The 23,770-nt window shown below is 34.7% G+C and overlaps 1 protein-coding gene across 5 annotated transcripts in view; it reads left to right on the plus strand.

The window, feature by feature from the left end:
• The window catches only part of KCNT2 (potassium sodium-activated channel subfamily T member 2), a 375,975-nt gene that overhangs the window by 326,784 nt on the left and 25,421 nt on the right, over positions 1–23,770 (plus strand). For 3 of the 5 annotated variants that reach the window (XM_078078342.1, XM_078078344.1, XM_078078343.1), the window contains one exon: positions 23,146–23,446. In XM_078078342.1, coding sequence (XP_077934468.1) covers positions 23,146–23,446 — 301 coding nt within the window. Of the gene's footprint in view, positions 1–4,203; positions 4,225–7,072; positions 7,124–23,145; positions 23,447–23,770 lie in introns of all 5 variants that reach the window. The other 2 variants (XM_036084475.2, XM_078078345.1) reach the window with 2 other exon arrangements.

The following is a 23,770-nucleotide window of genomic DNA, read 5'->3' on the forward strand; positions in this document are numbered from 1 at the left end:
CTCAGTTGGTTAAGCAACTGCCTTCGGCTCAGATCATGATCCCAGGGTCCTGGGATCGAGCCCCACGTCAGGCTCCTTGCTCAACGGGGAGCCTGCTTCCCCCTCTCCCTCTGCCTTCTACGCCACCTGCTTGTGCTCTCTCTCTCTGTCGGGTAAATAAATAAAATCTTTAAAAAAAATAAAAAGAAAAAGAACATATTGCAAAGATGAAAGATGAACAGGAAACTGAATTTTTATCTTTTTTTTTTTTTGAGAGATAAGGAGGAGATGGGATGGCAGAGGGGGAGAGAGAATCCCAAGCAGGCTCTGTGCCCAATGCAGAGCCCCATGCAGAGCTGAGATCATGACCTGAGCCAAAATCAAGTCAGATGCTCCACCAGCTGAGCCACCCAGGCGCCCCAGGAAACTAAAAGAACATTTAGGAAAAAGAAAACCTTGGGAATTGAAAATATGATAGCAGAGGTAAAAAAAGTTAACATCATAAAGTTGAGGAAATCACCAAGAAACTAGAGCAAAAATTCAAACATGGAAACAGTAAAGAAAAGATAAGATTAGAGGACTAGTCCAGGAGGTCTAAGATCTGAATGATAACACTTCCATACAGAAAGAATGCAGTAAGATATCAGTGTCATAATTTAAGAATAATCCCAGAATAGTAGTGTGTTAATTTCCAAATGGGAAGGGTCACCAAATGCTCAGTATAATGAATTAAAATAGACTCACATCAAGACACAGCACCATAATATTTCAGAATATTGAAGCAAAGGAGAAGGTGCAGGAGGAGAGCAAGGGGTAGGTCACATGCAAAATATATTTGGGATTTTTCAAAAGCAACACTGTAAGCCAAAAGACAATGGAACAATTCCCTCAAGATCTTGAAGGAATATTTCCAAACGAGAATTCTATATTCAGCCAAACCTATCAAACTTGTGTAAGAGTAGGATAAATCATATTTCAATATTGTCTCCAAAAACATTCTACCATGCCTGCTTCCTAAAGAAACCACTCCCACCAAAAGGAATGAATACACTGAGAAAGGAATCATGGTATGGAGGAAACCAGACATTTTATGGAATCCAGGCAACAAATATGAAGCCAAGGAAATCCCCAGGATGGCAGTGAAAAGACCATCAGACCTAAGGGAACCTGGAATGGGTTAGAGGATTTCAGAGAGATTTCTTCAGGAAGATGAAATCTATAGAATATCTTACATATCTCAATGTCTTAAAGAAAGATTAAACAATTGCCAGAGATCTCAGGGTGAATTACGTACATTTATAATTAAGCAATTATAAAAATAACAAAGTTGTTAACTTTAGGAATATATTATCACCACCACCACCAACAAAAAAATGTATGCAGGAAATTAATAGTAACAGTGTTTCCTGTATAGCTCATCTGTAAATTGCACTTAGTCATAATATGCCCTCAATTTTGATCTAACCAGAATTACACTTGAACAATTTTGAAATGATGAGAGATGGCAAAGGTACTGGAATAGGCGGAAAAGATTAATTTCTTTTCTTCCAGAGTGTGAAGTGAATAGATGAAAGCAGAAACTGAAAAAAAAATAAAATAAAATCAAGCATGTTATAGAGAAACTGAGATAAAGACCTACATATCCAGCTAAAAGAGATAAAAGTAGATGTGTCCTAGGAAATAAAAATGATCATGGTGGAAGCTTCTATTTTTCAAAACAAATCGTAACATTTTCTGACAACACAATGTATTTATAACTAATAAAAACAACTAATAGATTTATAGTCATATGGTAGTTGCATTAGACATTGATCATTTTTTCAGATTATACTTTTAAGTATTAAATTCTGTCCTATTCTATGGATAATTTTTTATTAAGTGCCAACATTTCATATCAGAACATGGTAGGAATAAACACAGGTAAAAACTAAGCCTTGCTTCCTTATTTCATGGAGTTTAAAAAAATACAGTTTAAAAGCCGATGCAGGATTTCATGCCACATCATTTTCTAGTGTGTCTTCTCATGTTCTATGTATAGAAAAAAAGCTATTTAGCTTTGTCTGTGGGAGTAGGGGAAACAGTCAATACTTAGAGCAGATGTCTTTGGGAAGACAAATGATGATAAAGAATATTTATAATTAAAATTATAAAATGTACAAAAGACCTGGAATACAATCTCAGTTTTTTGGTGGGCTGAATATTGGTGGAAGGAGAATTCATACAAACACAAAGAATAAAGTGGAGGTGCATACAGTGACTCAAAAATCAGCCCATGGATACAGCTATATTGTAGGGTGCAGCTGGATCCTGCCCCTTTTTACCTGGTTGTATATCACCTTGCCAGAGCTTCTACCACCATCTATATATGTCTGTTTAAGGGAATCTTTATAAACATCAGAATCTCCTGGTTCAAAAACATAGGAGGCATAGGGACTAATGCAGCTCTTGATGACAAAGAGGAACTATACTTCTGTCCATAATCCTTTATCCACAATTCTGAAATCCAAAAAGCTCAGTAAATTTATTTTACCTCACTTTATTTGGGAAATTTTAATATTACTCCATGTCAAGTGAATATTCTTACTTTTCATTGCAGATATATTATTTTTATTGTGAAATTTATTATTAAATTTTATTATTAAATTTATTATTTTGTATTATGAAATGCTACCCAATTTTTTATTATGAAATGTTACCCAAATGCTAGGGACATTTCCTACCATACAGTATATGGTATAGTACTACCTTTCCAAAATCTGATAAATTCTAAATTAATAAACATATTTGTTCCTATGGTTTTTGGTAAGAAAATGTGGAACTGTATTTACCTCCAGTTTTCCAGTGTACATTTGCTTGAAGTGTACTATAACCATTGAAAATTTTACTAGAAATTAGAGATCATTTAAAAACATATTAAAGTACCAACATCTTTTCAATGTACACAATAAATTTGTGAAATATGTTACTCTGATTGTTGGTCACTTTCTTTTTTTTTTTTTTTTATTAAGATTTTATTTATTTGACAGAGAGAGACGCAGTGAGAGAGGGAACACAAGCAGCGGGAGTGGGAGAGGGAGAAGCAGGCTTCCCGCGGAGCAGGGAGCTCGATGCGGGGCTCGATCCCAGGACTAAGCCACCCAGGCACCCTGTTGGTCACTTTCATAATAGCAAATCTTATAACTTTAAAGCATTTGATATAATGGAATAATCATTGATTTTCCCATCTACCAATCATTAACTCTTTACTCTTAAACTGGAACATAGTATTTTTAAATGTATTATTGAAATTAGTTTATCTTTTGCAAAATCACATTAATAAAATTATTTTAATAAGGATTGAGATAGGATAGTTTTGACATTCTAGCTGCCCATTCTCTCCCATTATTCACTCAAGCAACGTTTTTATTCTCTTGGGCCATGTGTTAAGAATCCTGAGATAAACAGTTTTAAGGAGCCTATAATCAAATGTTTATTATGCTTTTTTTACATTTGTATCAACAGTTAAAAAGGTAGATAATTTGCTAGACTTGAGTTATGTTACACCAAAGAATATAATTGAAAATTTTGTTTCTACTTATTGAAAAATGAATAGGATATTATTCCTTAGAATTGAAGACTAAGATAGCATAGCTTGTATTGCCCCTCAATATTTAAGAGTTATATGGTGACTGGGAAGGTCAAATGTTAGACTTCGCAGCCAAGGTGAAAGCTCAGAATATTTCTATAAACTAATTAAATTTATACATCAGGGAAAAGCAATCTTATGACAATATCTAAATTTAAAAGTATTAAATTTTAAAAAACAATTTTATATGCGATCTAAATTTTAATACAGTACAGATATTAATGCCAATAATGGTTATTGAATGCCAATAATTATGTCCAGTATTCTCTCATGAACTTTATAAGCTCCTGTCAATTGTTTTATTTTCTCTACCGGTACCACTTTTTTCTTTCTATCAAAACCTTAGAGAGATAATTTTACTAAACAAACAGACAAAAAATAATCTAACAGGAATTTTTCTGCTACACTTTTAAAATAACTTATTCCTTATCTAATTTTATTCAGAAGCCCTGTAATAAATAATGAAACACATAATTGTATTATAAGTGTTAAGTGGGGACTTGTCAGATTTTGTCCTTGTTGCTGTTTCGTGTGTGTATTATTTAGTCATGGTTTAAACTGTATTTTGTGTGTTTCTTTTTTCCCTCCCTCTGTGTCAGTCTCGAGAAACAGCATCACAAGTAAGTATTTTTGTCTCCCTTTCCTCAAATAGTTTAATATGTGAATTCAGAGCTGTTAAAGGGAAAGAGAATTGAATTCAGTATTTCAGATGTTAAAATAAATTAATTAAGCTGAAGTGTTATAAATGTTCTATTTTCAAGTTAGCATGTCTATAGTTCCCTAATAATATTGCAAGTTCATTTTACCTGTTTGTCTTGAAATTATGTTTGTATATTAATCCAATCATATATTTTACTGTGTGTTGTCATTACTGCTCGTCGCTTACTGGCTGTGTATTGTCTGTCTGTCCTTGAATGAGGTACCCACCTTCAGTGCAATCAACTGAGACTAAAAAAGGGTTGGCAGTCATGGGATGTGAAACTTACCTTTCCCCATGCTACCTATGTAGGCTGGTCCTCCTAGAAAGGGGTATAGGAACAATAGGACCTGGGATGGCTTTCTCTAGTACACTTTTTAACGTTGAATTTATTCTTTAATAATTTTAATTTATTGTCATTAAGAAGCCATCAGTTTAGTGTTTGATAACATTGACCTGGGCTAATAACTGATTTGTTACAATAAAAATAAAATTCTTAATAATATATATTATGTATGTATACATGCACTTATATTCCTAAAACCATGATATTATCTTCATGGGATTTGTATTTTTAATTTTATTTTCCATTTTCTTCATATAAACTATGATAAATAATTGTCATTGTGTTCTTAACACTTAATGCAGACTCCCAAGCATAAATATAATTAATGAAACCATTACAAATATAAATATTTTCCACTTTAAAAATTGCATTTTGAATGTCAAAGCAATGGTAGAATTTAGCACATTAAGTGTAAAGCTTGTGTGCCAAAGTTACCATCTAAAAGTACACGTTGATTTAAGAAAAATAAAATTAAAAAAAAGAAAAAGAAAATGAAAATAAAGCTGCAAGTCTATTTTTGAGCTTGTTGAATTTAGAGAAAAGTTCTATATTCATAATATCCACATTTTTGATGTAATGACTGTTAACTACATCATAGATTTGAATCCATATAATAAATGCAAATTTTGTTCATTAAATTCTTTTAAACATCTTAAATTATTTATGATTTTATGAGCTATACCTCTGTTATATTTTTCAATATTCTTATTTTGTTTTATTATATATTGAATCCTTCAGAATTTACTAAATATTACCAAGGAAGCTTCCCTTGGGCCTGAATGAATAACATTTTAGAGGAGTGCTTTCCTCCCATCATGGTCCACATTGAAAATGTAATGTTTGTTTGGCATGGAGCTGCTTAGGGGTTTCAGCTACCATGGCTACCTGCAGGTTGAGCAAATTAAAATTTTAGATCAAAACAGAACATATTCCTGGCACATACTGGGTTTGGGGAACTCATTTTATAGTTTTATTGTTGCTTTTTTAGAAAATGTTTTATAATGAGATCAACATATATTTCTAAATTTTTAATTTATACCAATATTTGACCTGACCAGCTGTACAAATAAAATCGCAAGGGTATTGAATTGGCATGCATTAATTCATAAAATATTTTAGTAACATGTCAACAGCAGAGTTGTTTCACCTTGTCTTTCCTAAAGGGATTCTCAGGTATAAGTCCAGACCTGGTCCTCAATGGTAGAAACACTTGCTGTTCACTCTATGTCCCAGAAAGATCAGAATTTTCATTTGGTTAAAAACTTTATAGCTTTATGTTTGGAAGTGGAGTGAAACTTTTAGGTGTAGGTTTTGGCTATGTTGTAGTTCTATGTATTGATTCAAATGTTCTGCACTTTTTATTCAGATGTTACACATCTCTATCACCTCTTTTCTCTAACTTACCATTTCAGATGCAGGAAGGCAAAGGTTTGGCTCATTTCTGAATCATGGCAGCCAATTGCAAGTTGACTTTTGGAACTTTTTCCCACTAATTGCTTTCTTTCTTATAGTTATTATTCTAGGGTCTCGACATCCTTCAATCAGTTCCCTATGTAAGCAAAGTGCCTTCCCTCTACTGGGAAGTTTGAGTTTTCCAATATAAGTATTTTTCTTACAATCCTTTTTATGAAGGAAAAAAGAAACTCTAATTGTACTTTGGATATGAAGACATTTATCTTTGTAATCCATTTGTTTCTACAACAATTCCCATTCTTTCCAGCTCTAGTTTTTGTTTTTAGCGTTTTTTTTCCTCTCCATCAACTCTCTCGCTTTACCTTCAAATATACCCAAGTTTCCCCAGTTCTCAAGAAAAATTTTCCCTTTTATCCTCTTTTTTAAAGATTTTTTATTTTTAAGTAATTGCTATGCCCACTGTGGAGCTTGAACTCACAACCCCAAGATCAAGAGTTGCATGCTCTACTGACTAAGCCAGCCAGGCTCCCCATCATTCAATTTTTACTTATCTTATTCTTGTTAAGCTCTGAGAAAAGTTCGTATATGCTGTCTATTCTGTTCCTTATCGGTGTCTTCCACAGTTTTTTTCCCCACTACTCTATTCATCCTGTTCTTGAATCAGTAGAAATCTTTAAGCCAAAATCCTTGGCATTTTATATTAGTTTTTATTTGTTTAAACATCATATAATCTTTAGCAGGGTTCATTACCTCCTACATTTTAAAATTCTTTTATCCTCAGTTTTCATATTATGAATTACTTTCTTTACCTGTTTTACCTGTTTTTATTGGTTTATTTCTTAAACTTTTCCCCTTCTTTCTACTGTTCAGTTTCTGCCTATAACAGTTCATTTCAGATGCTGCCAATGTGATCTTCATCTGAAGGCTTCTCCCTAACCCATTGTCCCTGGGATTGGCTCTGGAGCTCAAGACTCCAAGTAGCTGCAGCAATCTGCCTTTGTCTCCCTTCTAGGACTGGACTTCATCTTTAGTTTCCAGAAAATACTCCGTTAACCACCTGAAGGTAGGCTAAGCTTCACTGCCGTTAGTCTCACCCAGAGCCTTAATCTTGATCCCTGCACAATGCTAAGCACTTTATCATTTTATTTAATCCTCACCAGAAGCCAATATGGCATACAATATTATTCTTATTTTTAAATAAGCAGAGATGTAGACAAGTTAACTTGACCAATGTCAAAAACTTTGGAAGCAGCCAACCTGGTTTTTAGAATTTATCACTATCTGACACCAGAGCTTCTTTTAATCACTGGGTCTCACTGTAGCAGCCTCTACTGATTTCTGAACTACATCTCTCTGTCACCATCTATTTTGAGGTCCTCAAATGCTTTGGTTGAGAATCAATATGGGAAATGACACTTGAACAGTAACCAGGCATTTACTAAAGTTATGTTTTATAGTCTTTTGGTCTTTTTCTACACTTGATCTCAGAACACTTGTTATGTCTTGTGGTTTCAATTATTACTTCTATGTTAATCGATAGCAAGTTTGTGTTTTCTGTCCTTCTAATTTCTAAAAATGAAGAACAAGCTCATTTTCTGCCAGATTCTCTTCACTTTACTATCTACCAGAACTACAAATATTTATTGAGCACCACTAGGCACCAGATGCACCCACCTAGATGCTTGGAATGCATCAGTAAACATACAAGAAAGATTTCTCAGAAAGCTAACATGAAAATTTCATGCCTATTCTTTAATTACTTCTTGATGGATTTACTATATCTAAATTCTCTTCCCTTCAAAATCTTACATAGAACAGACAGATTAATGATCATATTCCTTACTTTACTCACATGATACATGATGCATATAGTGGATGTTTGATGCCTACTTTATCAAGTCAAATTTCTTGTTGCTGGATTTTAAACTGCTTTATATTCTGGCCATTCTTTATTGATACTCCTTCTGTTCCTGTTCCCCATACAAATCATTTATTCAATTATTCTGTCTGACCAAATAGCAATGGACTTGGTACCAGATGATCTGGGTCTAAATGTTGGCTCTTCCTTTTACTAGCTGTGTGTGAAATGGCCCATTCTCAACACATAGCAAAGTGAAGACTAAATAGGGAGCATATGATTATCACTTCACAAATTATAAAAAGGGGCAGATATGTGTTAATTGTTCATAGCTAATCGCAAACAATTCTGGGGTAAGTACATAGAGTAACATAGATCTTATTTCATCAATTTTCTCTGCTACATCACTTTGAGTGGATGGCATTCCCTTAGAAAACATTTGTTTCAATACACTTACATTTATAAATAATATAATAGTAAGTATTCTCGTAATTGGATAAGTAAATACCTTGTAATATTAGTCAAACATAGATATATTCACTAACCTCAAATGCACTCTAATTTATACAAACACACACACACACACACACACACACACACCCCTTAAGTCTGGGCTCATCTGTCATTTTCTTTCACTTTCTTACAGAAATTTTACTCTTGGATCTTTTTCTTACCTTATTTTACAATTCTTTTAAAATATTTTCTGGCTCTGATTCTTATCTTGTGCATTTCCATCCCCAGGAAAACATTTCTTACTTGCATTATTTATTTACTCTAACTTAATAAGAATCTCAATGGCATACTTATTAGCAAGAAGCTGTTTAAACGCATCCAATCTGTTTGATTTAATTTAACTACATAGTCATGGCTTTTTGTCCATTTAACATCTTAAACTGCATGGAGATCATTCTTTCACTTTGCACTGCCATAGGAAGTAAATTAAGCCTTTAGTCACAGCCCCTTGTTGAATGGCTGCTAGAGTCTCTAAAATAATCAGAGCCAAATGGAAAATTATAAAGTTGATCTAGGTCACCTAGGTTTTCATAAAGGAGTGGTGATATGTAAGCAACAGTATACTTGGATCAATAATACTGTTTTGTATAGATTCTTTACATAAGAATGTGAATATTTATATCTTCCAAGTCTTATATCATTATGTCTGTTCTTTAACTAAGACATTACATATATCATAGAAATTTTCTTTCCACAGGCTCATTTATCCATAACTGCATATGCTTTAGGGCAGTGGTTCTCAAATGATAGGAAAGAGGAGTTTGTGTGTGTGTGTGTGTGTGTGTGTGTTTAAAATGTTTGGGGCATGGCAGAATTGGTGCTATATGCCTATTAGAATCACAGTAATAGTTTCTCATAAATTCATATGCTTAGGTCCTTTTTTCCTGGAATGTAGAATACTGGAGGTGATAGAATGATATCCTCCCTGACTTACCCTATAGTCTGTAGGACGTACCTCACACACATATACCCATGGTTGAAACCATTGCCTTAGGCTGTGCATTCCTGTAATTCTGCAAAATGATGAGAAAATTGAACTGTGAAGAGGACAAACCTGGCAATGAAAGGATGATTCTAATAATGTAAACCATTGGAGTACATTTATGAGCATGTTAAACCTGTGTGCTTTTTCAGTGCTCTTCTATTTGTTGATTATTTGTTTGTTGTAGGTCAGTTTTAGAGTTTAAAGCAATTCAAGTGTATAAGCTATTCTCTATACACACATATATAAGTCTGTATAGTATATGAAAACCTATACATAGAAACCCCAAAAGGATGTTTTATGTAGAAAGCAAATATGTTCTTTTTGTTTTGTTTCGTTTTGTTTTTATTAACATATAATGTATTATTATTTGTTTCAAGGGTACAGGTCTGTGATTCATCAGTCTTACACAATTCACAGCGCTCACCATAGCACATACCATCCCCAATGTCCATCACCCAGTCACCCCATCCCTCCCACCCCCCCTCCACTCCAGCAGCTCTCAGTTTGTTTCCTGAGATTAAGAGTCTCTTATGGTTTGTCTCCCTCTCTGGTTTTGTCTTCTTTCATTTTTCCCTCCCTTCCCCTATGATCCTCTGCCTTGTTTCTCAAATTCCACATATCAGTGAGATCATATGTTAATTTTCTTTCTCTGACTTATTTTGCTTAGCATAATTCCCTCTAGTTCCATCCATGTCATTGCAAATGGCAAGATTTCATTTTTTGATGGCAGAATAATATTCCATTGTATATTTTTACCACATCTTCTTTATCCATTCATCTGTTGATGATCATCTAAGCCCTTTCCATAGTTTTGCTATTGTGGACATTGCTGCTATAAACATCGGGGTGCACGTGCCCCTTTGGATCACTACATTTGAATCTTTGGGGCGAATACCCAGTAGTGCAATTGCTGGGTCGTAGGGTAGCTCTATTTTCAACTTTTTGAGGAACCTCCATACTGTTTTCAAGAGTGACTGCACCAACTTGCATTCCCACCAACAGTGTAGGAAGGTTCCCCTTTCTCCGCATCCTTGCCAACATGGATGTCTTCTTTGGAAAAATGTCTGTTCATGTCTTCTGCCCATTTCTTGATTGGATTATTTGTTCTTTGGGTGGAGTTTGATAAGTTCTTTATAGATTTTGGATACTAGCCCTTTATCTGATATGTCATTGAAAGCAAATATATTCTTATATGTAGTTATTTCTAGACATAAAATGAATGAATTGGTTAAGGAAAACCACTTTTTAGTTTCCTTATAAAACAAAAATTAATGATGGAGAAATCAGTCTAAATTTGGGCCAGATTTTGATTCTGATCTATTGGACACACATCAATGTATGGAACACAACAGTTAAAATTAAATAACTATTAGAAGAGTAAAAAAGTATCTTGAGACCTACAAAAAAGTAGTTGCAAAATGTACAATAATAACAATTCTGATGCTGGTAATATTATCACTCCACCTTAAAAAAAAAAAGACAAGCATTATTTTGAAGAGAAGAAAAAATGCTATACCAGAGAAGATAAAAAACATTTCACTACTACACAGTGAAAGAAGGTGGACATTGTCTGACTTCATAAGAAAAACAATGAGAAAAGTGGTGTTAGTGGCATTGGTTAGTAGCATTGTCATAGAAACATGACATAATTAAGGCAATTCATTAAATACTTGAAATATATTTCTGAATACTACAACTCAAAAGAGTTATGTATACGTTAGAGAAATATTAACCCTTAAATATTGTAAATTACTATTTAGAAAATTCATCTCTCAGGATTACCAGTAACCTCTATAACATACATATGATTAGAAGATGTAAAACCTTTATTAAAAAAATCTCCCATCATAGGGGTGCCTGGGTGGCTCAGTCGGTTAAGCATCTGACTCTTGATTTCGGCTCAAATGATCTCAGGGTCATGAGATCAATTCCTGTGTCAGGCTCTACACTCAGGGGAAGTCTGCTTGAGATTCTCTCCCTCCCTCTCCCTCTGCCCCTCCCCCACCTACTTCTCTCTCTCTCTCTCTCTCTCTCTCTCTGTCTCTCTCTCTAAGTAAATAAATAAGTCTTAAAAATAAAATCTCCCATCATAGGTAATGCTATGATCCTAAATAAGCTAAGACCTTTTATTACTTCTCTTCTTCTTCCTTGGTGTCTCTATAACAATAGATATTATTTATGATATGTATGTTAGAGGGCAAAAAGCTGTAGTAAGAACTATTTGATAATATTCATCATCCATCCTATTCCATGAAAAATACTTCTTTCTTGGCCTCCATGATAATCAATTTTTCTATACATTCTCGTAGTCTTAATTTCTTATTTTTCTTCTACTTTCCCAACTGAGGATATTGAGGTATAAAAGTTAAAATTAGGGAGTTATCTCTAAAACACATCTATCTTTTCATTATTGTATCCCATGTACCTTGAACAGTGCTTCACACAAGTGCTCAGTATGTTTACTGAACTCAGTCATAGGTATCCTCAACATAGAGCAATCCTTTCAAAAAATCCTGTTCGAACTTATGTGATTTTATTTGTATCTCCTCTGTCACTAATTTTGGTGCTTAATTATTGTTTTACTCTTGAATTTCATGTAAATGCTTAAGGACATCTGCCTTGTAATTCCTGTTCTCATAATGTATAGCATATGACTAAGGTGGACAGTTTCTTGCATTGAAAGCCCATGGGCAATTTGGTCATTGTGAGTAATTCAGAACTTCCAGGATTACTAGAGGAGGAACTACAGTAAAGGCATCTGGGGGTAGAGGGCAGAGGAGGGAAAGGGGAAACTAATGTAATTGCCTGTTGTATTGCTATTTGGAGAGAATCTAGATTCTTTTGTTGTAACTCATTCTGTGTGGGTAAATTTGAAAGTAGCAGCATAAATGGGCTTTAAAAAATTGTAAATGAGGAATATGTTGCTTCCAGAACCCAAAAAACTAAAAGATGTAGATTTGTTTTAATATTATTTGTTCTACTAGATCAATAACTTTTTCTTGATGGTATCAGAGTTGGAACATCCCTTGACTGACCAAATACACCCAGAAATTTTACTAAGTTGAAGGAACCTTGCATTTTGTGCAAGACAATGGCCCATTCCTTTTTGTGTTCTCCTTTGTGAATTTTTATATGTCCTGAATGAGTATGTCAAATAAATCCCCTTGCAAGAGATATCATCAGTATAATGTCATACCTATGTTCCCAGGGAAAGTTGGGTGCAGTAAAGATCTTGCCTGCAAAGATTGAGTGCATTTGCCAGGCTTTTAAGGTATCCTATATGTAGCCAGGTAAAGAAGTATTTGTGTTCCTTCGAAGGTGAAATTGGTTGAGAGGCTGTCAAAGTGGGCATGAAACAGAAGATGTTAGTCAAGTCTATGACTGCAAAGTATTTATCATTTGCTGATTGAATGGAGTCAATAATTACAGTAATATTGGGTATTGCACTTTAATACTTGACAACATGTCATTAAGGTTGGGATACTCTACTGTGGGGTTCCATTCATTCTTTCTGAGTTTAAGAACTAGTCGAATGGACGTTAAATGGAGAAGCAGTGGTAATTATCATCTCTTCTCTGAATAGTTCTTATAATTGATTTCAATCCTTGAAAGCCCTGTTCAGTCCTTGAAGGCCTTATTAACTATTTACATTGGACATACAGAAGGTTCAAATGGCCCCATTTTGTCAAACCAATTGTAAGTGGCAAGGATTTTATTTCATTTTTTTTTAAAGATTTTATTTATTTATTTGAGAGAGAGAGAATGAGAGACAGAGAGCATGAGAGGGAGGAGGGTCAGAGGGAGAAGCAGACTCCCTGCCGAGCAGGGAGCCTGATGCGGGACTCGATCCCGGGACTCCAGGATCATGACCTGAGCCGAAGGCAGTCGCTTAACCAACTGAGCCACCCAGGCGCCCAGGATTTTATTTCATTTAATTTTAATTTATAACTCAGTGGATTAGAGTGTGCAGTGTCTACTAGGGGATATTGTAGGGCAATGGGTGTTATGACCATGGGGGATTTAGGCAAGGCGATAGTTCTGATGGTTAAGATGAGGTATACCTATGTACCTATGTGTTTTTATTTTATGTGTGATAATCCCTATTGGGATTACCTTAATTTTAGTGCAATCTCCATATTTACAGTACCTGAAGTTTATTGGAATCTCCAGTCATAACTATAATGTGAACCCCAACCAAATTAAAAAAAAAAAAAAAAGCCCTGAAGGTTTGCCAGTTGGTACAGTTCAGGAGATATTAAAACTTGGAACCTATGTTGCAGAAGCACAAAGCCAATCAGCTTCCTTTTATCTTTTGTTTTAAAAATACTTTTGGTAAACTAAGAATTTTCGAGTTGAACAAATTGTGGACTTTCTGTTTCAGTTGTTTCCTCCCATATATCCAATTTTTTGTTTGTTTTTTCCTTCCCTTTGATTTCCTGGTTAGAGCTGTCTTTGGTTGCTAGACCCTCAGGGGGATCCTTTCTACCCTGCTCATGCTTATACGTCTCCTCTTCCAGAGAGTCTCAAGTCAGTTTCATTAGAGTTATGGGTCTCCCTGATGGCAATGGTTGCGTTATTGGATTTATTTATTTATTTATTACGAACCTAAGGCTTCACTCAGTTTTGCATTAACCCCTTAGCTATGCCACCCAGGCCCATGGGTACTTTTCCTTCTAACTGTGGGGATCAGGATCTTTGCTGTTACAGAGTCATAGCAGCAGAAGCAGCATTTTGTAACACCTTAGTGAGCCGTTTTCTCAGCATGGCCACTGCTCTTCCTCCCCACAAGCAGCCATGTGATAGACCTGTATAATACACAGAATATCAGTTCTTCCCCTGAATGCTCTATGGAATGGAGATCGATGCCTGGTTGAGGCATACAACCAATGGTCGTAGGGTAAGACTCATTCCCTGAACTTAGTGTCTGTCATGCTTCGTACTGATACCTGTACACAAAATTCAGTATGAAACACACAGATAAGTCAGAGACATATGGCATAGGGCCACGTTAACAAAAGCCCCAAACTCATACAAATGGCCCGGGCCATTAGTAGTTCTACCTGGATTAGGTTCTTGCAGTTTTCCATTGACCTACATCACAGAGTATGATAATATCAAGAGAGTCCTAAAGGAGCTCTTTTGTTCTCAAAGAAGAGTAGCCATTCACAGAAGATGGCAGGGCTTTGCTCCAAAATTCTAAGGGCCTGAGCTGTAATTCATTTATTAGGGCCTGCCAAAGGCTCCAAACAGCATCCCTATCTGTCAGTGACATTGCACACACCATTGGTTTTACTCGATCACATAGCCCAAGTGGCAAAGCATCTAGCATAGAAGGCTGAACCTCTTACAGAGCCTTTTTTTTTCTGGACTCTGCTAAAAATTGGCAGGGTTTTGGGTCACTCGGTAAATGGGCCATAGTAACACACCTAAATGAGGAATATGTTGCCTCTAAAATCCAAAGAAGCCCACTAGATGTTGTGCTTCTTTTCTGGTTGTAGGAGGGGTTAGATGCAACAACTATTCTTTACTTTGGAAGGGATATCTTGCCATGCCCCACACCAATGGACCCCTCAAAATTTCACTGAGGTAAGAGTCCCCTATATTTTTGCCAGATCTCTTTTCCGTCCTCTGACCTGCAAATGTCTTCTCAGTAAGTTTTGGATAGTTGCTACTTCTTGCTTACTAGGTCCACTCAGCATAATGTTATCAGTGTAATGAACTGGCATGATACCTTGTAGAAGGAAAGGATGTCAAGGTCCCTGCAAACTAAATTATGACATAGAGCTGGAGAGTTGATACACCAGTGAGGTAGGACGGTGAAGATGTATTGCTGGCCTTGGCAGCTGAGCACAAAATGATTCTGGTGTTTCTTATTGATGGGGATGGATAAAAAGACATTTACCAGATCGATAGCTGCATACTAGGTACTAGGGAATGTGTTAATTTGTTCAAGCAATGAAACCACATCTGGTGCAGCAGCTGCAGGTGGAGTTACCATCTGGTTAAATTTAGGATAACCCATTGTCATTCTCCAAGCTCCGTATGTCTTCTGCCCTTGCCAAATAGGTGAATTGAGTGGGGATGTGGCAGAAATCACTACACTTGCATATTTCAAGTCCTTGATGGTGGCACTAATTTCTGCAATCTCTGTAGGAATTCCCTATTGCTTTTAGTTTAATATTTTCTTAGGTAGAAGCAGTACTAGTGGCTTCTACTTGGCCTTTCCCATCATAGTAGGTCAGTATGGTCAGGGAGCCAATGTGGGACTGGAACTGGGGAAATATCCATAGGATGGGTTCTGGGACCTACTGAGTCCACTGTGAGACATACCTGAGCTATTGATGACCTCCATAAGCTCCTACTCTAACTTGTGGACCAAAGTGATGTTTTAAGTGTCGTGGAATTAGTATCATTTCAAAGCCAGTCTCTACTAGTCTCTAAAAGTTCTGATTATTTCCTTTTCCTCAGTGTACAGTTACCCTGGTGAAAGGTCATATGTCCCTTTGGGGAAGCCTGGGAAAAAGATTACTGGTATAAATTTTTGGCAGTGTACTGGGTCCTTCCAGAAAAGGAATAAGCCTCTCCTTCATCGAAGGGTTTTGGTTCTGTAAACTGGCTCAAATCTGGGGATTATTTGAAAGGTTGTTACTCTCTATTTTTATGATTCAGGTTAGAGTTTTGTTCACTTGATCTAGACGTTTTCTGCTTATGCAGATTAGGTAAAAATTTAGTAGTTTTCCTATCTGTTTTACCTATAGGAACACAATGATTAATTAGCCAGTGCCATGGGTCTGGGCAAGTCAGACTATTCTGATTGCTGCTTTGACTCTGCTGTCCGTTATAGCAACCATGTTCACTCACCTTGCCTTGGGCAATTGATTGCCACTACTTGGCCCCTGCCTCCTTGGGATTGAACTACTCCCATTGCATTTAGTGACTGCAATTACCACTCTAAGGTCTGGTCTTAGAGAGAAGAGTAATCGTTGAACTCTTCAAGGATACTGGGGCTCTGCTCACAAATTTATTTCTCACAGTTGTGGTCAAAGGAATGCCTTCTAGACTCTCTCACTGTGGGTCTTAAATGACAAATCTACTCTTACATTCCAATCTCAAGGCTTCAAATCCCTTGCTTTACATTAAACCAAATTAGGTCGTGCATGTCCAGCTTGCTTACTATGGACCACCTTTTGGTACATGTTACAGCCAACCAACCAGATGAACTGTTAGAACCCTTTCTAACTCCCCAAGCTTCAACTCCCAATGCAGAATCTCTGCTTAATGAGTCCATATCAATAAATTATGCCTGATTCAACTTAATGTTTCTTCCACCATTATCCTGCACCCTTAATATCCAGTCCCACACCTGTTCCCCAGATATTGGTCTGTATATGTTTGAGAACTCAAGTAGTTCTTTTGGAGTATAACTTCCTGAACACATGGTGAAAAATAAAATAAGTAACATATATGCCATCTATCTATCATCTACCTATTTATGAATCACTTTATAGAGGACTCCTAACATAATAATACAACCAATTAAAATAAGGATGACATTCCCTTCTCAACGTGCTCTTATTAACACAGATGAATTATTTAATTTATTTAAATTAATTATTTAGATTCTAAGGGAAGACAGCCACCATTTAGTTAGCAATAGTATTCAAGATCCTAAAGAAGGCAGAAAAAAGTACTATTTTCTGGGTTTAAAGCACTAGGAAAGGCAGTAGGCAGTTGAAATCTCTGTACATTAGTTGTTTCTGAATGACAGTTTTGAAGGCTCAAGGGAAAAGAAATTAACCACCAATGTGGAAATACTACCAAGACAATAAATTAGCTAGGTTTCAAATTCCACAGAGACCAAAAAAAGCAAAGATATAATCAAATACACATACACACATACATGCACACACACATACACAAAACCAGATTGCCAAGGATGTGTGAATAGGCAACTTGATGTGTAAATTTAAAACAAACAATAAAAAAAAGAGATTGAACTCATAAAAGTAATTGACTAGGTTTATTTTTCTTTTAGGGATAATAACAGAAAGATGGGTGTTGTTTATGGGGTGGGGGAAGAGGGAAAGAGAAAGAGAAGAGAAAAAAACAAAGAGAGGGAGATGTAGTCTGTTCAACAGTAGTAGAAAACTAGCCTAAATTTGTGGATTATTTAGCATTATCTCTAAATAGAGAACCTGGACTTTTTTTCACTTGGACATAAAATTAAATTTTGACTCTCGAAGTTATGGGATTGGAATGACAGGTTAATGGAGGTTCTACCTACTATGAGTAAACCTTATATTCACAGAATAATAGATGAAATAGAAAGCTACCTAAGAGAATATGTAGGTGAAATATCTGATTTTTAGATATGGAAAATAAAGTCAAGAAACTGAAATAATTTTTGTTATTCCACCAAGTGATTAGCTTTAAAAAGAAAAAGCTATTACTTGAACCTAAATTCTTGAGTTATTATTTGGCTTTAGAATTTATGTTAGAGTATTACTACAGATTCTCTTAAGTTTTGTTTATTTTGTCATGAGAACTGTGAAAATTGTCACTATTTTTCAAGAAGTTCAGTTGGTTTGTTTGAAGTCATGAAGTATTGACTGGATGGGATTGAAAATACAACCTAGTATTTGATTCCAAATTCAGCATTTTTTAGACTATAGTATTGATTATTCTCTAATTATCTCTATGATTCTGAAAATATGTTGAAAATACATCTAAATACAGGACACCTGGGTGGCCCAGTCGGTTGAGCGTTCGGCTCTTGATTTCTACTGGAATCATGATCTCAGGGTCCTGGGATCCAGCCTTACATGTGGCTCCATGCTGGGTGGGGAGTCTGCTTAGGACTGTCTCTCTCCCTCTCCCTCTGGCCCTTTCCCACTCCTGTGCTTTCTCTCTAAAAATAAATAAATAAATAAATAGACAATACATCCTAATACAATGTAACTAGTTATTTTCTATCTCTACTTAGATCACAGACTAAGTGAACTTATAAACTGAGCCTTTATAGAAAGTACAGAAACATCTTTGTGTGAATTTTTTTTTTTTAATACAAAGAAATTTCCATGGAACCCAAAGTCACTAGCCAAGGTGTATATGGATTTAAATATAGATGATGTCTCAAGTATTCTTGCAATTTAACCTTCCTTTAATGGAAAACATTAGATAGGAATTCTTTTATAAAATGTTAAACTAAGGGGAAAAAGAGAGAGAGAGGCAAACCATAAGAGACTCTTAACTATATGGAACAAACTGAAGGTTGCTGGAGGGGAGGTGGGCGGGAGTGGGCTAAATGGGTGATGGGATTAAGGAGGGCACTAGTTGTTATGAGCATTGGGTGTTGTATGTAAGTGATGAATCACTATATTCTACACCTGAAACCAATTTTACCATATTTATTAACCAACTAGAATTTAAATAAAAACTTGGAATAAAAAATAAATAAAATGTTAAACTAACATATCTTCAGTGGTTTCATTTTCCTCTGTTTTCTTTAGCAACAATTCAGAATGTCTTCAGTCATAAATCAGATAGCACAGTTTAAGGCTATTTTAAAGCCTATAAAACTATTCTTAAGGGAGCCATGAATCCAGATTACAAACAGTCACTTTCAAACTACTGAGCGAATTGATTTATTTTAAAATACCACTTTATTCCACAGATTGCTCAATAACCTTATGACATGAATAACTTCAATAAAAAAAATTGAGAGGAAGTTGAATTGGGTCATTTTGGGGTGTGTGTGTGTGTGTGTGTAGAGTGTGGAAAAGAATGTTTGATATTTATTGTGATCCTGACACTTTCTGCCTTTCTGAAAACAATGAAAGTAATTAAGCTCTTTTAGGCATAAGAAACATTTTCTCATTTATAAAGCTGCCAATTCTTATTCTTGTGAAGAAATATTTTTAGCCCTTTTTAAAAACCATATTAAGTTTGATAAATATTTGGAGAATATTTAAATATTTAAAAAATAATAATGCCTTAAATTTATATGAAAATTGTTGATTAATGAATTTTTCATTTCCGTATTGAACTGTATAAATACGGTCCCAGAAGCATTTCATATAAAATATGTCTTATTCATGTTGCTATAATATAATATGTCCATTCAAGTTGCTATAACAAATTACCATAGGCTGGGTAGCTTATAAACAATAGAAATGGATTGCTTACAGTTCTGGAGGCTGCAAGTGGGAGATCGGGGTGGCAACATGGTCATGTGAGGGCCCCCTTCTGATAGCAGATTTCTCATTGTATAATCACAGGGCAGAGGGGCTAGGGATCTCTCTGGGGTCTTTCTTCTAAGGGCACTAATCCCATTCATGAGGACTCCACACCTATGGCCTAATCACCTTCTAAAGACCCCACCTACTAATAGCATCACCTTTGGGGTTTAAGATTTTAACAAACAAATTTTGAGGGGACATAACATTCAGATCAGACCATAGCAATATGAAAATATCTTTTTTCATTCTCATAAGCATTAGTATTAAATCTTGATTTTTCACATTAATAATTATATCAGTCTTTTGATAATTAAAATACAAAACATCAAACCATAGTCCTCTCGTTATTCATAGAAATAGTGAAGAATAATTTATAGAAGCAGGGCAGGGCAATAAATCTCCACTTTAACTTAAATATTGTTCTCTTCTTCAAATTCATGAAACTAACCAAGGAATCTTTACCCCTGAGGGTTTGTTTCTAGCACCTTGATTTCTTGTGAAATATGGTCACTGATAGAGAAAACTGCATCACAAATATGAGTCACAACCTGTCTTTTTCGTACCCATTTCTCACTTTTATATAATCCCTCATAATTATTTCCTCTTCTCTCTTTTACTGTCTTTTCATACCAGATCGTGAGCCATAATATTAACTAATATTTAGTGAGCATTTGCTGAGACAGGCACTATATTATACCCTTTTCAAGTTTTATCTCTTAGATCGTCTCAAAAACACTGTGGGCAAAATAAAAATATAATTACCATTTTTCAGATAGGGAAATGGGAATAATCTTAGGCGGTTTATGTAACCAGGAATACAGAGCTGGTAAGTGATGAAACATGTATTTAAACCCAGGTCTATCTGATGGCCAGCACACTTGCTTTTAAGCATTCTATCACTCTGACTCTAATTCAGGAAAAGGTCCTATGATCAAGGCACTTCTGTGTCTCCAGCACACTGTGTCCACTAGATGTGCGTCACGTTCAAAACACAATAGAGTCAAATCAGATGATGAAATGACAGCAAGAAAGTATATTTATAAATGGACACACAGGCATACACATACATATTCTGTACCCAGGAATAGAATAACTAATGCTTATTTCCACTGAAATTGATATTGTCAATAATCATTTTAACTAAGATATATTAACATTATTATTATATGTGGAAATTTATAGTTGGCACATGTTTTCTTTATACATTAATGTATTATAAGAATTTGTACAACATTTCTATGAGGTAGAAGATGGGCATTATTATTATTCTCATTTTACTTAGTGATTAAGCAGTTTTGTTGTAGGAACAAAGCTAGGAAGTAACCAAAATATCATTCAAATTTGTAATCTTACACATAAAATTCTATGTCCTTTTCATTATGTCATATGGAAGGATGGGAGAAAGACCTGCAAATTCCAAACATAGAGAACAATCTATTTGTTGTCGGTTTCGATTTCTAACCCTCAAATCCTTCTGATTACTTTTTTTGGTACTTAAAGTGAAATATACAAAGAAATGATACTTATTTTATTGAATACTTGACAAAAAGACCTCTCGATTCCTATGGATTTTATGTATAAGTCATGCTATTCTTTTCTTAGGGAAGTTCAAAACAATGATGAATAGGGTATTCAGTAGTGTTTAACTAACACATACATAGGCTTCAGTTCATGTTCTAGATGTTTACTTGATACAATTCCTAGTATATATAACTAAGAAAAAGCATTCACAAAGACAGATAGTGTTTCATCCTCTACTTGAATTATGGGACTTGCAAGGCTACTATTTCCACGTATTTGTAGGAAATCAAACTATTACTCACTGGGACTTATGACTAGAAAGATCACTTCAAATAAATGTAAGATTGTGATTAACAAAACTCTGCAAGACAAATGTCTAAATATGAATGTTTTCATTTTTGCTACAGAGTACATATAAACTGAAACTACTGAACAAGGATTGATATTCTTTACTGATGGTAGATATTAGTCATGGCTTATGTATTTTACTCCCACAGAAGAGGGTTTTCAGTATATTAAATAGGTGAGACTAGAGGAAGTTAAGACTTATAAAGGTATCCATTATTGCAAAACCATGCAACAGTCTACATTTTAATACTTCTAACGTAAATTCTATATCTCAAATAAGTTTTCTAAAAATATTTTAATAAAATGTTCTCTTACTATGGAGACTTGAAAGTTAAAACAAACTATTTTTAATATCACTCACTGTTTTGAAACAGAAATATGGATGAATATTTACATTTTTCATTGAATTTAAGTGTGGGATAGTTTCATAGCTTGCCACTAGGAATTGTACGCAAGTCATTGACTGAGACTCCATCATTTATATTCACTTTTAAAGGATTTTATTGGATCTACCTCTTGACCTTATTTAAATTGGTAATTTAAACTCTATTACTTTAAAAGCCAGCAAAACATGCCCGTTAGAGCTGAAGTTCAAACTTCAGTCAATAGAAGGGAAACACAGTTGGCAGATTCATGAACGTTGCTGTTATGCACAGTATAATTCAGGAAACTGTTCATTTGCATTACATGCTTTTAGTAAGTAAAACTTCCTGCTTTGATCTGTGTTGCATTTCATTTAACTTCCTGGTATCAAAAGCAACAGTTTGAAACAGGAAACTCTTATTTATTAAGGGCCTACAATCAAAGGAAAGCTTCTTACTTTAAAGTCAGATTTAGTAGTAAAAAAGTAAATTAAAATAGACTCTCTGAGTTTGTTCATTGTTTTTCCTTCCTCTGGAGAATAGCCTGATTTAAGTTTTATTTGTGATTCTAGAATACATTTGTGAAATATTAATATTTATAACATTTTTCACTTAGAATACTGAGAACAGTTTCTGAAATATGTTTTAATATTTTAATCAAAAAAAGGTTTATGTGGTGAATAATTAATGTATGAATTAAATAAAAAGTGCTTTTTGTTTTCTTCTGGCTCAGAGGAGTGAATTAAAAAAAAATTCACATTTTACAAAGTTCATTCCAATGCCATCTTTAGAAAGAGCAATAATTTAAAAATCTTTTAAAATATTATTAATTCCAAAAGTAAAACAATTTTCATAACCTTAATTTAAATTTCATATAAAATACCTGTTGTAGATTTAGAAAAGTCCATTACATTGACTTTATTTGCAGATTTAAATTATTATTTTTTGTTTGTGTTCCAAACAACTCTATGCGAGCTAGTCATTTGATAACAGATGCATGAAAAATGAAATCCTTTCATAAAAACTTATATTGGAGATGCAAAGCTATTTTATCTGCTTCATATATAAGTTCAAAACAATGTATTTTCAAATAATATTTTTAGTAACAACAAAGTAAATCAATGATTATGATTTGTTCTTTCTGTGAAAATTCTCATGAGCTATATAATGATACCAAGTTATTAGCAAAAATTATTAGCCTATCTCCAGGTTTCAGTAGTTCCTAAGATATCTAATTATCAATATCCATTTCCTTTAAAGTCTCAGATATCCATCAGTGTAGAAGAGTGGGAAGACACCAAAGACTCCAAAGAACAAAGTCATCACCGAAGCAACCACCGCAACTCAACTTCCAGTGACCAGTCAGACCATCCCTTACTGCGGAGAAAGAGCATGCAGTGGGCCCGAAGACTGAGCAGAAAAGGTCCAAAACACTCTGGTAAAACAGCTGAGAAAATAACCCAGCAGCGACTGAACCTCTACAGGAGGTCAGAAAGACAAGAGCTTGCTGAACTTGTGAAAAATAGAATGAAACACTTGGGTCTTTCTACAGTGGGATATGGTATGCTCTTTAAAAGTATTGTATGCTATGGACTTGTGATTCTTGCCATAGTCTTTGTGTAGTTGGTTCAGATTTAGTAAGTTAAGAATCACATTTTTGTTTCACAGGCCAGTTTGAAGGAACTACTGACACATATCTAATACAGAAAATTATGATGACAGTAAAAGTAAATGCTAAAAATTATTAAGTATTTGCTTAGTTCTCTAGGCACTCTGCTGAACTTATTATATGAATTATCTTAATTTTAATTTTCTCCAAAACTTTTCCATTTTAGAGATAAAGAAACTTAGTCAATAACTTGCTAATTAGCTTTTTAATAGCATG

This window comes from Halichoerus grypus, chromosome 7, assembly GCF_964656455.1.
Source record: "Halichoerus grypus chromosome 7, mHalGry1.hap1.1, whole genome shotgun sequence".
Taxonomy (NCBI): domain Eukaryota; kingdom Metazoa; phylum Chordata; class Mammalia; order Carnivora; family Phocidae; genus Halichoerus; species Halichoerus grypus.